We start from the raw sequence: 16,209 nt of genomic DNA on the forward strand, positions 1-16,209 counted from the left end.
AAATGTACACATTTTGCTACAAAACTGTTGCTAGATAGCTTAGCCGCAGCCTGCGAGTCTTCTACATTATCAGTAGATTAGTTCGCTAATAGCAATTCTCATTTTCTCTGCAAAATAATGCAATCCTCTTGCCTTGTGACGGGCAACAAAGTAGCCAGATTGGGACTAAAATCATTTATCAATTATTATTATTATTATTATTATTTTGGGCTCTTCAACTGCCTTCCTGCAATCACTCCATCCCAGCAAAGAAGCCTTGGTTAATTTTGTGTGTCGAGTAAACCGGTTTTTTTATTCAACATGTATACAAAATACATCATGATGAAGAAAACAATTCCCCCACCAGGTGGACATGGCACCTGTAACCAAACTGCTAAATACTTTAATGCATCAGACTTTGCTGGCGACGAAATCATTGCTACTTGACTCCCAAATGATGGTTCCATCACAAGCGCAAATCTTTTTGTAGTTCTCACCAACTCCTGCACTTCTAGCAATTACCGCTGCTGTGACACCTGAATCTGATTTATCTTCAGTACCATATACCACAATGGATCGCCCAATCAGATCAGCAACTCTCAGCACCTCTTTGACACCTGAGAAGAAGGCCTCACCTTTCTCATCAGCAACTAGTGTTCCCAGGTCACCAAGTGGCTGAAAAAATCAAGCAACCCGGTTAGAAAATGCCATTGCAAAATCATTGGGAAGATGTAAACCAGTGACAGCACTGCCTGAATAGTCAAAGATGAAAACTTAAATAGATAAAAAAAAAAATTCACTAATACTTGATAACTAGTAAAACTAATATAGGAAATAACAAAACATTAATTTGTTTGCCAAACTACTAAGTGGCATAAGACTTATGGCTATTGACAGTATGAGACATTTTTCGCCAATTGGGATATAGTCATGTAGATTAAAGTATTCAAGCGGGCATCATAAAGCAAATAGATATTCCCATTTCATCTACCACAGACTCATGAACACAAATAAAAGAAAAATAATATGTTGGGCATAGAAATACACTGAAGCAAACCTCTTTCACACTTCCTTCAATCTTTGGATTATAAACTCTGCCAGTGCTCACTGCACCTTTTGTCAGATCACCAAATTCATTAATAGACCAGCCATGTTTTCCAGGTGAAAGCCCACTAAAGTTGGCTTCAATCCTAGCCAATTCCATATTCACTTGAGCCAAGCGAACCACACCAAATACATCTGGACCTTTGAATTCAGCAACGGCAGCGGAGACTAAAAAATCTAGATAAAAGGGCAAGGATAAATTGCATCAGAAACTGATAATATTTTACGTCAAGAAAACATAAAGACTAAGATTACACTTTTATTGTCAAGAATAAAATTAAAATGGAAAACCAATGACAATGGAAGAAACCTTTTTCTTCTTCCAATATAAATATATTTTTTTTTCTGGGCATTGTCATTCACAGGCTGTACAGAATTGCAAATAAGCCTCTCTCAGATTTCATTGGCGGCTCATGAGTTCTAATTATCTATCTATTATCCAAGCTTATCACTGTGGTTGCAGCAGGAAGCTGTTTTCGGGGCTCCTAATTCCAAGATAAGGATAACAAGGAAAACAGGACAGGAACTCTAACCACTTCTGCTCTCTTTTGTTTAACGAATGAATTGGAAGATGGCATTATTCAGCATCCCACCTCCCAAGCTAAACAAAACAATTCACAAAAGTCATTTCACGTACCCCTTCCACGTGCTATCTCATGAGCAAAGCTTGTCTAGCCGCATCCTCAACTAACTCTATACCTAGGTGTACCAAGTAAATTATAGGCTAAAAAATGCAAAACTCTCAAAAATTCAGCCAACACACTAACAATATAGAAAATGGATAAAGAACAGATAAAAGTAATTCATGAAAGGGAAAATTATCAGCCACATTAAAAATTATAATCCACTAATGAAAATTTGTGTCGACCGACCTTCAGGCACCCCTTGTCCAACTAACCGGGCTTTTCGTCCTGTTTGCTCCAAAGCTTCGGTCATGGTCTTCAGAGGTGAAGATCCCAAAATTCTCACAACTTGATTGCTCAAGTCCACCTCAACATTCTTGACTCCTATAATATGGGTCCCACATAAGAATTAAGAACACATGATGTTCACAACTAACATAAACTACTAAAACAACGCATTTAGTAAATACTGGCTGCAAATTGCCTACCAGTAACAGTCTGCAACTTCTGCTTGACGGCATCAACGCAACCCTCACACTTCATGTCCACCATGTATTCTGTCTGATTAAAAACCAAAGACCAACTTTTTGTAAGAAGAATACAACCACAGCTCTTAGTGTTAATCAAAATTCCACCACCAACGGTATTACAAGAAAATGATAATCTCCAGCGTCCAGATAAAATAACTAAAATTTAGCTTAAATGCACTAACATCAATCTCAAGAGCAATAATGATATAAGTCACCAAGAACCCAAAAATCAAATCAAAAGTTCAACGCCATAAATCTTACCAGAAGCTCAGGCAACCCCTGATCCCCCTGCAAAATCCAAACATCAACAACAATTCCAGATTAAAAAGACGAACCTTTATTAAAAAAAAAGGGACAAATGAAAGAAATATCTTTGAAATGAATCGAAACAAAGTGGTATTATATTGAACCTGGGATGTGTTTTTGTGATCAGATGTGGAAGCGTCCATGGGAAGAGCGGAAGGTGGGTTGCTGAAGTTTTTGACAAGAGGCGATTTATTTGAATAGAGAAGTGAGAGAGATTGTGAAGAGAAAAAGGAGAGATTTTGGGATTTGGGTTGATGAGATTTTGACGAAAAAGAAGAAGAAGAAGAAGGGAAGGCAAAGGCCGCTACTGCTGTTGTTGTTGTGGCTGTTGCTAACGTTGCCACTGTCCTCAGAATAGCCATTTTTTCGTGTTATTATATTAAGTCTTTTTTAAGGCTTTTGGTTCCGGCCGAGTTATTACTTCAGCGGCCTCTGTTGTGCGCCCGGTCACGACTCGAGAGTTATTTCTAGATGTGTCCACATTTCATCTTCATGACAACATCGATGTTGTTACTGTTACCTTTTTTTTGTTTTTTAATAATATCATAAAATAAATTAATAAATATTTGTTTTCTTTTTCCTGTATCACTACCGTATAATTGGAGTAACTACTACTACTATTATTATTATTATTATTATTTCACTTTAAAAAAATCTCTTAGGACTGTCAATAGATGTGAATCAAATTCAATTAATTGATTATAGGTAATTCAAGGATCAACCAAGTGGTTAGAGCCACTCCCTCACAAATGTGAGGGAAGTGGTTCGAGTGCCCGCAAATACATTATAAGAGTTTAATTTAAATTTTCTTTCTTGGAGTCCAATAGTTTGAGTGAAGGCAGTTTTTCTTTCAAGATGAGAGTTGTACGTCTCTCAAATAAGATGGGAGCTGGGCGTCTTTTAAATATTTGAGAGGGTTAAAAAATCTGAGCGGTTAGTAATTTGTATAGTGTAAATATCATGAGTAATAGTTCTCCTAAAAAAAAAGTAATTTAAAGACCAAAAAGTCGAGAATAAGACTTGACAATTCGTGTGTGAATGTTTAATTGTATTTATTGATCATTTCATTCATACATGACAATTTAGATTTTAATAGTGTAATAATTAAAAAGACTATTAAATCATATAGTTTAATAATTTTTTCTGGACATTAATAAAGCCTGAAGCTTAGATTGAAATTTAATAATTTGTCCAGCTATTATACTATTAAATTATATGGATTAACAACTTTTTTGAATTTTAATAAAGTTTGTATCTTGGATTAGAGAATGTGTTTATAATTTTTATATATATATATATATATGCAAAGTTGAAATAATGGTACGTTTGTATATATATGATGTCACCAGGTACGTTTGTTTCAACTTTGCAAGTAGTTTATTAAAGTTTTGTTAATGTAGGCGGGTACTTCTCGAAAACGAAAAAAAAAAAAATTATAATCATATGCAAGAAAAGCACTAATTTAGATTTAAAATGTTTATGTGTGTGTGATAAATTCATTTATTAATTAAATTTACTAAATGTCTCATGTATATATGTACTAAATGTACATATACTATTACAATCTAAGTTGTCGAATTATATGATTTGTTGATTTTGAATTTTTATCATTTTAATTTGATTAAGTCGTTATAATTTTTTGTCAAAATTTTAAGTTAAAACTACATATATAAATTTTTACCATATAGTATAGGCAACCAAGCTATCAGAAAACAAAAATTATAGACTGAATTAGGTAGCTTGTAAACTGAAACAATCAATAACGGAGCAGAATCCGAAATTTCTGCAAATTTAGTGCAATAAAGTGTCCACATTTTGTTAATCGTTATAATAGCTGCTTTAGCTTGGGACTTCTTTATCTCGGATCATCTCCTCTCCACGGCCACATGCAAAAATCTATTCAACGGGGCTGATTCCGAACTACCCCCTATTTTATCTCAATTCACGACAGTGTTTCTAGCTTCTAGTTTTGACTTTTGAGGCCTGGCAAATCATTCGGACACTCAACTCTCTCTACCATACACACACACACACGCTATATTAATGTGCACTGAATCTGTGCATCAACTGGAAATTCTTTTTTCATGGAGAACAAGAATTGTATAGTGTTAAACATGTTGACCATTACAATTGGTCTCATTTTCTCTTTGACTTTCTCTCCGGCATTTGCACTGACAAGCAATGGAAGTGATACAGATAGCTTAGAAACCTACATTGTATATGTAAGAAAACCAGATCAAGATCAGGCTACAACTTCCATCAAATTAGATTTAGATAGCTGGTATCATTCATTCTTGCCAGTTAGCATCTCAAGTTCAATCAATAATCAACCACGCATGCTGTATTGCTACAAGAATGTGATTACAGGTTTTGCTGCAAAGCTGACAGCAGAGCAAGCAAAGGCTATGGAAACCAAGGAGGGTTTTATATCAGCCCACGTTGAAAAGACATTGCAACTACATACAACACACACTCCTAACTTCTTGGGTTTGCATCAAAATTCAGGATTTTGGAAAGACTCAAATTTGGGGAAAGGAGTTATTATTGGAGTTATGGACACAGGAATAACACCTGGTCATCCTTCATTTAGTGACGAGGGAATGCCTCCACCACCAGCAAAATGGAAAGGTAAATGTGAATTTAAAGGGGCAGCCTGTAATAACAAGTTAATTGGTGCAAGAAATTTTCTACAAGGAAGCACGGGTGAGCCACCACTTGATGATGAAGGCCATGGAACCCACACGGCTACCACGGCGGCTGGAAATTTCGTGAACGGTGCCAATGTGTTTGGTCAGGCCAATGGTACCGCAGTTGGCATTGCGCCTTTGGCTCACTTGGCGATATATAAAGTTTGTGATTTTGATGGTTGCTCCGAGAGTAGAGTTTATGCTGCAATGGATACTGCCATTGATGACGGTGTTGATGTGCTTTCGCTTTCACTTGGTGCTGCTTCTGTGCCATTCTTTGAAGACCCACTTGCAATCGGATCTTTTAGTGCCATTCAAAAGGAAATTTTTGTGAGCTGTTCGGCGGGGAATGAGGGACCAAATCCGAGTACTTCATCTAATGAGGCTCCCTGGATTCTTAGTGTGGGAGCAAGCACAACGGACAGAAGCATAGTTGCATCCGTAGAGCTTGGAAATCAGGCAGTATATGACGGTGAAGCCCTTTTCCAACCGAAAGATTTCCCTTCAAAACAATTTCCCCTTATTTACCCAGGCGCGAATGGTAATGTATCATCCGCACAGTGCTCACCAGGATCTCTAAGCAGCAATATTCGAGGCAAATTAGTGTTATGCGAGAGAGGTGGAGGTGAGAGAACTAAAAAGGGACAGGTAGTCAAGGATGCTGGTGGTATTGGCATGATTTTGATGAATGACAAGCTTAATGGCTATAGCACTTTAGCTGATCCTCATTTACTTCCAGCAGTTCATGTAAGCTATGCAGCAGGAGAGAGCATCAAAGCCTATATAAATTCAACTTCCTCACCAAATGCCACAATCGTGTTTAAAGGAACGGTAATTGGAAAGAAATCTACTCCTGAGGTTGCCTCTTTCTCTTCAAGAGGACCCAGCATAGCAAGCCCAGGAATCTTGAAGCCAGACATTATTGGACCTGGTGTGAGCATTCTAGCTGCTTGGCCGTTTTCTGTGGAAAACAAGACAAACACAAAATCAACATTTAACATGGTTTCAGGAACATCAATGTCTTGCCCGCATCTCAGCGGTGTTGCAGCATTGCTTAAAAGCGCCCATCCTGATTGGTCTCCTGCTGCTATAAAATCTGCCATCATGACTACTGCTGATATAGTAAGTCTTGATGGCAAGCCAATTGTCGATCAAAGGCTTCTTCCAGCTGATATGTTCGCAGTTGGCGCAGGCCATGTTAACCCATCAAGTGCAAATGATCCGGGGCTTATTTACGATATCCAACCGGATGATTACATTCCTTATTTATGTGGCTTGAATTACTCAGATCAGCATGTACAAGACATTGTGATGATTAATGTGCAATGCTCAAAAGTGTCAGGTATAGCTGAAACGGAGCTAAATTATCCTTCATTTTCTGTTATTTTGGGATCTACTTCTCAGACGTACAATAGAACAGTAACAAATGTTGGGCAAGCTGAGTCATCCTATACTCATAAAATTGTTGCACCCGAAGGGGTAACAGTTACTGTAGAACCTGAAAATATTTCTTTTACGAAGAAGAACCAGAAGGCAATATACTCTATAACATTTACTAGAAGCCAAAAAACAAGCGCGTTGTTTGCCCAAGGATATCTCAGCTGGGTTTCTACTAAGCACACTGTAAGAAGCCCTATTGCTGTCCGTTTTCAATGAGAATACTGCGATTAGTTACTTGGGAGCTCGGGGATTAAATAGCAAGCAAGTTCTTAATAGTTCGTGTAATATTAACCATGTAATTTCATAATAGTTTGTCTTAATAACAGAAATTCACAAAGAAAAATTTTGAACAGATGATCATTGATGTTCTTATGAAAATTTTCTAGATAAATTACAGAATATACCTCTAATACCCGGAACCACTCATAATTTAACTACATAACTTTCAAGTAAATCCAACCTAAAGTGCTATTTTATAAATGGCAATGGCTTAGTTGGAGCATCTCCAACTTAGAGCCAACTCTTTACAACCGCTGGATGAAAGGTGGGCATAATATATCTAAATCAGTAGGAGTTGGATACATTTGATGTGATGAGTGCTGTTATGCTCATGAAATCCTATCCACATTCACGGTTTTGAACCTGATGAAAATTAAATTTAAAGATAAAAAAGAGTATTCCGAGTTAACTCGCACTTATAACTTCTGTGAATATAAAATTTTATAATTGTCCTGCATCTTCTGCTGTGACGTCTTTTTCTGGAAACACTTCCCTTCGGTGGCCACTCTACGGCCTATAAATATTGAAGAATCATGTCAAGCTCCGCTTCACTACCTTACTCTTGACCGAGCTTCCACTCCATAATATAATTTTGCTACTATATATTCATTATTAGGTGCGGACACCTGCATTTTTCTTAATGCGAATACGTTTTTAAACTGTGAGATTTAAAAAAATTAGTTATTGAATAAACTATAAAATCATACGGTTTAAAATAATTAAAAACTAATTCTCTTAAACTCCACGGTTTTAAAATGTATCAGCATGAAAAAAAAAAAAATGAGAGCGCGGATATTAGAGAATGACTACATACGTACATGCTTTCTTGTACAATTGCACTAATATAAATATAAAATCCTTATAATTTCATATGGAAACAAATACTACATTAATTATAATTTGCTAAAATACAATTAAATCCGTATGATATGTTTGGAAGGCCTTTTTGGGAAATTTTTTTTTAAAAGGTAAATTTATGATTTTACTTATTTTAAGCAAAGGGTTTGGTTCCTTTTCCTCATTTGTTTAGATGAAAAATTAGATCAATATTTTAGTTCAAAAATTTAAACTTAGGGAACCCCACCCATAAATAAATAAAATATGTGGAATATAGTTTGTTCGTAAAAATAAATATTTAATTCGCTTAATTACAAATGAGAATACTAGATGCAATATTTTTAGAGAAATAAGGTATAAGCATAATTAATAAGTTATTTAGTAATTTATCTGTTAATTAACATATCTTTTGTCCAATATGTTTTAATTACTTGAAGTTCTACCGCATTAAATGTACCAAAAATAAATAAATTATTTATTTTTGCCTAAGATTCTACATGAACAACTTTTTTTTTCTTTGTTCCTTGAACTCTCATCAAACAAACGATAAACTTAGAGCTTTAAAATCTCTTTTCAGAGATACAACTGGCGAGTTTAGTGATAAACTGAGTTACATAGAGCTCTTATTGAGCAAGAGGAAGCCCATTGAAATAATTTAAATTGCCAAGAGATTCTGTATCTGTCAATGCTAGATTTTTAACAATAGCTAATAATAATGATACGTCAATATTAATGTACGTTTAAGATAAGACAAATTACATATAATCTTATTCATTAAGGGGATTGTCAATTCCAATTATTTGTTGTACCTAATGGATTTCAAGTAACTTCAGAGGTAGGGGTTAAAATATCCATATAAGCATTGTTCATCCTTTTATCTTTAAAAAGAAAAAAAACAAAAAAAATACTGATCAAGTTTTACAACGTGTCATCCAACCATTACATTTCTTCCATCAACTGAAGACTGTTTACTTACTTGCAGTTGCACGTTTTACCATTTCAGACAATCACCCCTGTATTGCTTTAACACTAACTTCTCTTCCCATCCGTCAGATTCCTGACTTCTGATCCAACGGTTATGTATACCCCGCTCTAAGTTGGAGCTACTCCGACGCAGCTGGAATTTATCAAAAGCAAATTAGAATATTCATTTATTTATAGCAGAGTGGTTATCTTGATGAATTGGCAACAAAGTAAGATGAAAAGGGACAAGAGTTTATTTCTAATTTTTCTTGCCTGATGCTTGCAAACTTTGGAGCAGCCTCCATAGTAGTTAACATCATCTGATGTTGAAATGAAACAAGATTTCAAATATTTAGAGCACCCTACAAAGTTTTTGTTACTTATTGGCTACATAAGTTGTATCACCATCTTGTTTTAACAGCAGATTCTAGCTGGCATTGCCGAGGTCCAACCAGGAAACCCATATGGTAACTAAGCACACACAATTTTCGAATCACTGCTACCAGGTAGAAATGCCGTCCTTGGTTTTGTTCTCTCACGTCCTCAGCCTATTCTCTCTCTCGGCGTATACTATAAATATGTCATGAGGTTGGTGTTGTAACTCAGAAGTTAACATGGAAAAATATAAGCGCAGCCTATTGCCAACCATGGTCCCCATCTGCCTTATTAGTCTCATTTTCACATTTTGTTTTACTCCAACTATTGCCAAGGAAAAAGAATCTTTAGGAAGCAACTTACAAACTTACATTGTCCATATAGAAAGACCAGAGGGTGGGGTTTCAACAGATTCGGTAGAATTGAATAATTGGTATAACTCATTTTTGCCGGCCTCCACCGCTAGCTCGGGCCAGAAACAACGCATGGTACATTCCTACCGCAACGTGATTACAGGTTTCGCTGCAAAGTTGACAGCGGAGGAAGTTAAAATCATGGGAAATAAGCAGGGGTTCATATCAGCCCATCCTGAAAAAATATTCCCTCTGCACACAACTCATAGTACTCAATTCTTGGGTCTGCACAAAAGTTTAGGATTGTGGAAACACTCAAGTTACGGCAAGGGTGTGATTATCGGAGTTTTGGACACTGGCATAACTCCTGGGCACCCTTCTTTCAGTGACAAAGGAATGCCTCCTCCCCCTGCCAAATGGAAAGGGAAGTGTGAGTTCAATGTGACAGCATGTAACAATAAGTTAATTGGTGCAAGAAATTTTTTTCCTTCATATGAAACAGGGAAAATTGAGCCGCCATTCGATCTTGTTGGGCATGGAACCCACACAGCAAGCACAGCAGCCGGGAATTTTGTGGAACAAGCCAATGTCTTTGGTCAAGCCAATGGCACAGCAGTTGGCGTAGCGCCTTGGGCTCACTTGGCAATTTACCAAGTCTGTTCCGACTTCCGATGCTCTGAGAGTTCCATATTGGCCGCAATGGACGCTGCTGTTGAGGATGGTGTAGATGTGCTCTCGCTTTCACTTGGTGGTGGTTCATCTCCTTTCTATGCGGACGGGATTGCAGTGGGTGCATTTGGGGCAATTCAAAATGGAGTTTTTGTTAGCTGTTCGGCTGGAAATACAGGCCCGTTCAATGCCTCTTTATCAAATGAAGCTCCATGGATTCTTACTGTGGGAGCAAGCACCATTGATAGAAGCATAATAGCCACTGCACGGCTTGGAAATGGAGCAGACTTAGAGGGGGAATCCCTTTTCCAGCCAAAAGATTTCCCTCCAACGTTGTTGCCTCTTGTCTATGCTGGTGCCAATGGTAAAGAATCATCTGCATTTTGCGAACCAGCTTCACTAAATGGTACTGATGTCCAAGGCAAGATAGTGTTGTGTGAGAGAGGTGGGCTTGTATCAAGAATTGGCAAAGGCCAAACAGTGAAAGATGCTGGTGGCGCTGCCATGATCCTCATGAATAACGATATTAATGGCTATAGCACATTAGCTGATCCCCACGTACTTCCAGCAACACATGTGAGTTATGCAGCAGGGTTGAGAATCAAAGACTACATAAACTCAACTTCCATACCAACAGCGACAATTTTGTTTAACGGGACTGTAATCGGCAAGCCGTCTGCTCCAGAAGTTACTTCGTTCTCCTCAAGAGGCCCCAGCATGGCAAGCCCTGGAATATTGAAACCTGACATTATTGGACCTGGTGTGAGTATTTTAGCTGCGTGGCCAGTGTCTGTGGAGAACAACACAAATACAAAATCAACCTTTAACATAATTTCAGGCACCTCAATGTCCTGTCCTCATCTTAGCGGTGTTGCAGCTTTGCTGAAAAGCTCGCACCCTGACTGGTCGCCTGCTGCCATAAAATCAGCCATGATGACAACAACTGATATTGTAAACCTTGAAGGCAAGCCCATTATTGATGAAAGGCTTCTTCCCGCTGACATTTTCGCAATTGGTGCAGGACATGTCAACCCGTCAAGAGCGAATGATCCGGGTCTTGTTTTTGATATCCAACCCGATGATTACATTCCTTATCTATGTGGCCTAAATTACACTGACAGAGAGTTAGCGATCCTTGTACAGCGGAAAGTGAAGTGTTCTGAGATATCAAGCATAAAAGAAGCTCAACTAAACTATCCTTCATTTTCTCTAACATTAGGATCCGGTGCTCAGACTTATACGAGGACAGTAACAAATGTTGGTCAGCCTAATTCACTTTACAAAAGCTTGATTTTCGTGCCACAAGGAGTAGAGGTTGAAATAACACCCAGTGCACTCCAATTCAATGAGGCGAACCAGAAAGCAAGTTTTGCGGTGACTTTTAGACGAACAAGCTATGGAGGGAACAGACAGGACATGCCGTTTGCTCAAGGATACATAAAATGGAGTTCTGATCAGCATTCTGTCAGGATACCATTAGTCGTCATATTTGAATGAGGGGTAAGCGCAAGCCAAGGTGCAAGAGCTTGTACAAAGCAAGCTGGCAGCCTACTAAGAATAATGCTTGAGCTAGTGATCGTTGTGATCATTCATTTTCTTGAATAATTTGTTGTTTGACTGAATATCGAATATCATTCAATTTCAGTCATTAAGTTGTTTTATGTGTGTTTATTTATTAACTTAACATTGTCTTAGAAAACATTTAGCCAAACTTTTTTTTGACTTTTTAATTAATCAAACGCTAGGTCGTGTTAATCGGTAAAGACAATGTGCGACTGGAGGGGAGCCAAACACAGTTTTTTTTTTTTTTTTTTTTTAAACAGCCAGGCAGCCGCAAAGTGGGAATTCCTTTGACTGCATCCATATTTGCCAATTTCAGACCTGGTTATTGATTAAATGAGAAAATTTAAAATCTGACATTCCCAAACCAAAAAAGGCATCCAAATACTATTAGAGCTAAACTGATTCTAAATTCGTGCACATAAATAAACTTACTTTTCAACATAATACTATAAAGTCCAATTTCAAGCACGGCAAAAAATTCTTCATTCGCATACAAAAAGACCAAAATAACACTCATTTCAATATTACATCAAATTTTTTATGCACGTCAAATTTACTATGTCCGAAGCTAACATTTCAACGTAGACTGCTGCCATTTCCGTTTGAGTTCCTGACAAAGCTATCAATTCAACATAAACTTCACCGGTCTTTGCTGATTACAGTGAGTAAATTAAATTCACAAAAATAAAGTTTATTGAAGTAGAGAAATAACTAGTCACAGTTCAGATATTGAAAAGATTTAATTGTTCATAATAGTATAGTACCTACGCGAAGAAGGCCAGAACACCAAGTTCAAAGCATTCATTCACCAAGTACATGCATTTCAAATAGGCAAAATAAAATGAAAGACTCAGCACATTGATGCTGCATGACATATGGTGTCTAAGTACCTTCTACACGCTTATGGGTCAAGATTTTCTGAAAGTTTAAAGCAATGAAATCATCCTCCAAAACTAATATCATATATTTTTTAGAAGCCACAAACAAATAAATTTTACAAATTTCACAAGCCAAGGCAAAACCATGTGGAATGCTAGGCAGGATGCATTATTAGTACAAGTCTTAAAGTGAAAGCATTAAGTAGAAGATAGTAGACGAGAAATGAAACCATTGATCCCAGTATGGGTGAAATCACCCATGATGAAGTCACCCTCGCAAGTGAACTCCAAAAGACAGCACTATGTCACGGGATGAATGTTTTTCGCAATGAACCCGTGCAACACTTAGACAACTCTTGCCGAAAGTTACTAAATAAGCCTTTGAGCTTCTCGACTAGCTAAGCCTGGAGGTTTTCGAAAGAGTTAGAGAGAAGAGAGCAATAGAGCCGAAAGAGAAAATTTGTATTATTCGCAAAGTGTTTACAAGAGAGCTTACAAGAGTGCTTGAGTTGCTTGCTCTTAGCTTGATGCTCAAATGTCAAATGTCATGCCCTATTTATAGGAAGACTTGCCAAACTCTAGATTTCTAGAGAATTTTACCAACTTGCCTAAATATCTAGATATTTACATGTGCTAGGGATGTGTAGAAAATTCTAAATATGTACAAGCTTGAGATGTTTTAGAGTTTGTTAGAAAATTCTAGAATCGGGCCAAGCTAGTACTATTGGCTTATGTTTGAGCTCTTATCCAAAAATTGTGGGCACTTGGGCTAGGAACTTAGGCGGTCTGCAACAACTAGCTCCCCATAAAAAGACCAAATCTAACCATTGATTTTACTAAATAGTGTGGTGGAGACAAGGCGACCATCAACCTGAAAAATACAAGATACTGTTAGTGGATAAAAACATAACAAATAAATATAAAGGAGAACAACTACCCCTCAATGATAGAGCGATAAAAAAAAAAAAAAGAAGAGAAGTTATTTTAGACTTAAACATAAGCTACTTATAAATTACGTTTGGTATTGAGGTGGTGTAACTTTAAGAGCAAAGTTGGCGTTAAAAAAAGTTATAATTATGAAATAAAAGTTAATAAAATGTTGTAAATAAAATTTTTAATAATAATTTTGACAAATTAAATATATAATAGATTTTTCATCATATACGTGTAAAATCAAATTAAATTATCTTCCAAAGTATAACAGTTAGTGTTTACCAAATATTTGAAAACTATAATTTTACAACTGCCAAATTTCAATCCCAAACATGGTCTATAATACCTAATGGACACAATAATTTTCAAATAGCATTAAATAATCGTTAAAAGTCTCAAAGTTGGATTTTAAGTCATGGGGCATCCTTCATTTGCAAAAGATACATATTTGGTTGGTGCACAAATTCTTCCAGAAACTTTATTCATACATAGCCAAACGCATCCCCTGCTTAACTGAATTGCTGCATGCTCAATTAAATTTCTATTAAAAGGCTCCCAATCCCAAAGAAATCCGCAATATCATAATTAATATTAAAATATTAATTAACAGGAAGCTCAAATAATGTTCTTGCAACCAAGTACCAGCTGCAGCCAAAGAAAAGAGCAAGCCAGCAAAAAAAAAAAAACTTCTCCTGAAATACATAACATCAAGGTTTCCCTTATGCATCGTATTGGTAACATGGGTTCTTGTAACACCCCAGTTTGAATTTCAAAGACAAATATGTCCACAACTCACATATGAATTTAAATAACTCTTTACAAACGATAAAATTCGAGCCTCAAATACAAAAGCCAGCGGAATAACTTAAAAATTTAGCCAAACAATCTACCATTCTCAATTCAAATCCATCTTCTTACTCATCACGAATCAATCTTGACTTCTGAAAACTGAATCACAATAAACTATACCGAGTACAAAACTCAGTAAGCAAACTAGTTTTTCTTATACTAAAATACATTCATACTTATACATAATGCAGATGGATAATATGCCATGATTTTTTGGAAATACTGTAAAACAAATTCATTAAAATCTCTTTGTCACTTTCAAACTTCCATATTTTCTTTCAATAAAATACATATTATGCAATTGTGGCACTTTGCGCTGTGTGTGGCACTTTGCGTCGCTCTGACTCTTAAGAGGTGGCCTCCGCATAGTCTCAAGAAGCGGCCCCCACACAACTTCAAGAGGTGGTCCCCAATATAAAATCTCGTAAAACAGAAATCTCATTTGCTAAAATCCACTTTCTCATTCATAAAAAACTCATTGCATTTTCGTACTTATGCCAATGAAATTTCACACATACATATACCCATGTACGTAATCACGCCCAACACATCACATAAATACATGAGCATAGACATATAAATCCATAATCGTACATATAAAAAATAGGCTCTTCACACAAGTCAAACATATATATTGTTTATTGTGATTCATTTAAAAGTTTATTTAACTTACCTCTTGGCATCCTCATGCAACAAATGCGTACTGATATCATCAACCTAAAATCATCAATAAATTTCTTATAAAATATAATCAAGTCTCAATAATAAACTCTAATGTCCTCAGCTATCTCAATTTAAACATCTCATAAGCTCAACCTCAAATGTCCTCAATAATCGGCCCTCAAAACATAACAGTCCATATTCTCCGATTTTTTAATAAATTATTCCCTCATTGGAAAACTCTCAAATTTTACAGACCATATGCTGACATGTTGAAAGTTCACTGATAAAAATTTCATAACTTGATTCCTTCAAAAACTATTGAAAATAATTGACGTTTCAGACATCATCAATGCTGTCAAACAGTTTTCTGTTTTGCACACACTTGCTTTAAAAATACAAAACAATTTATTTCTTTATCATAAAATCATGAAAATTTACAGACTCATACTAGACATATGTAAAAATCACTGATCCAAATTTCATAATTTTTGAAGAAGTCTAGCTATGGTAAAAATAGTTTCGTAATTCACGTTATGCACTGAAATCATAAATTTTCAGGTTTTCAGACTTGAATTTGAAAAATAGTAACTATTTGAAATCTTATCCGATTAGCTTGAAACAAGTTTCAAAACATTCTAGATGATGTCTAGTTTAACATATCCAAAAATTAGAATCAAAATCAATTTGTAAAAATTACTAAGATTTTCGTAATAATTCACTGTCAGCATATTTCTGCAAAATCTTAAGTTTCTACTTCTATTGCAATCATGCTTCTCCATAACGAATTAATAAAGAAAACCAAGAATTAAAACTTACCTCCAAATCTAAATCTTCTCTCAACAATACCCAATTCAAATTATGCAACTTGATCTCATGTGTTGCCCATGACAGAATAAAGAAGAAGACTTTCTTCTTTTCTTTTCTCTCTTTTCTCTCTATCTCTCTCTCTCATTTTTCCTATTGTTTTTTTTTCTCAACCGATCTCTCTTTCCCTCTCTCTTATAATGAGAAAGGCATACTATTCTATTTATACTAGGGTAAAAAATAGATCACTAAAATTAAAAGATTTAAATACCCTTAGAAGAATTGGGATATTACAGTTCCCATCAATAACTATTCTGAAAACTTTACCACAGTTGTAGTCAAACGGCTACTGCCTATTGTCACGGCCCGCTTGT

At 36.1% G+C, this 16,209-nt stretch overlaps 3 protein-coding genes and 1 long non-coding RNA gene across 4 annotated transcripts; 2 read left to right on the forward strand and 2 right to left on the reverse strand.

The window, feature by feature from the left end:
• Positions 1-251: 251 nt before the first annotated feature.
• Positions 252-3,033, reverse strand: LOC18049138 (copper chaperone for superoxide dismutase, chloroplastic/cytosolic). Its single transcript, XM_006440405.2, has 6 exons — positions 2,647-3,033; positions 2,498-2,524; positions 2,195-2,267; positions 1,956-2,090; positions 1,037-1,260; positions 252-654 (listed from the first exon to the last, which is right to left on the reverse strand). Exons 1-6 carry the CDS (start codon positions 2,902-2,904, stop codon positions 391-393), a joined length of 981 nt encoding a protein of 326 aa, XP_006440468.1. The 5' UTR covers positions 2,905-3,033; the 3' UTR covers positions 252-390.
• A 1,593-nt stretch (positions 3,034-4,626) lies between these two features.
• On the forward strand, positions 4,627-6,912 carry LOC18049139 (subtilisin-like protease SBT1.7). Its single transcript, XM_006440408.2, has one exon. It carries the CDS (start codon positions 4,627-4,629, stop codon positions 6,883-6,885), a length of 2,259 nt encoding a protein of 752 aa, XP_006440471.2. The 3' UTR covers positions 6,886-6,912.
• Positions 6,913-9,395: 2,483 nt separating this feature from the next.
• LOC18049140 (subtilisin-like protease SBT1.7) lies at positions 9,396-11,642 on the forward strand. Its single transcript, XM_006440409.2, has one exon. It carries the CDS (start codon positions 9,396-9,398, stop codon positions 11,640-11,642), a length of 2,247 nt encoding a protein of 748 aa, XP_006440472.2.
• Positions 11,643-13,037: 1,395 nt separating this feature from the next.
• LOC18049141 lies at positions 13,038-16,125 on the reverse strand. Its single transcript, XR_002906570.1, has 3 exons — positions 15,848-16,125; positions 15,042-15,085; positions 13,038-13,457 (listed from the first exon to the last, which is right to left on the reverse strand). It is a non-coding gene; the product is annotated as an uncharacterized LOC18049141 (long non-coding RNA).
• Positions 16,126-16,209: the final 84 nt, after the last annotated feature.

Source organism: Citrus clementina, unplaced genomic scaffold (assembly GCF_000493195.1).
Source record: "Citrus clementina cultivar Clemenules unplaced genomic scaffold, Citrus_clementina_v1.0 scaffold_3, whole genome shotgun sequence".
NCBI lineage: Eukaryota > Viridiplantae > Streptophyta > Magnoliopsida > Sapindales > Rutaceae > Citrus > Citrus x clementina.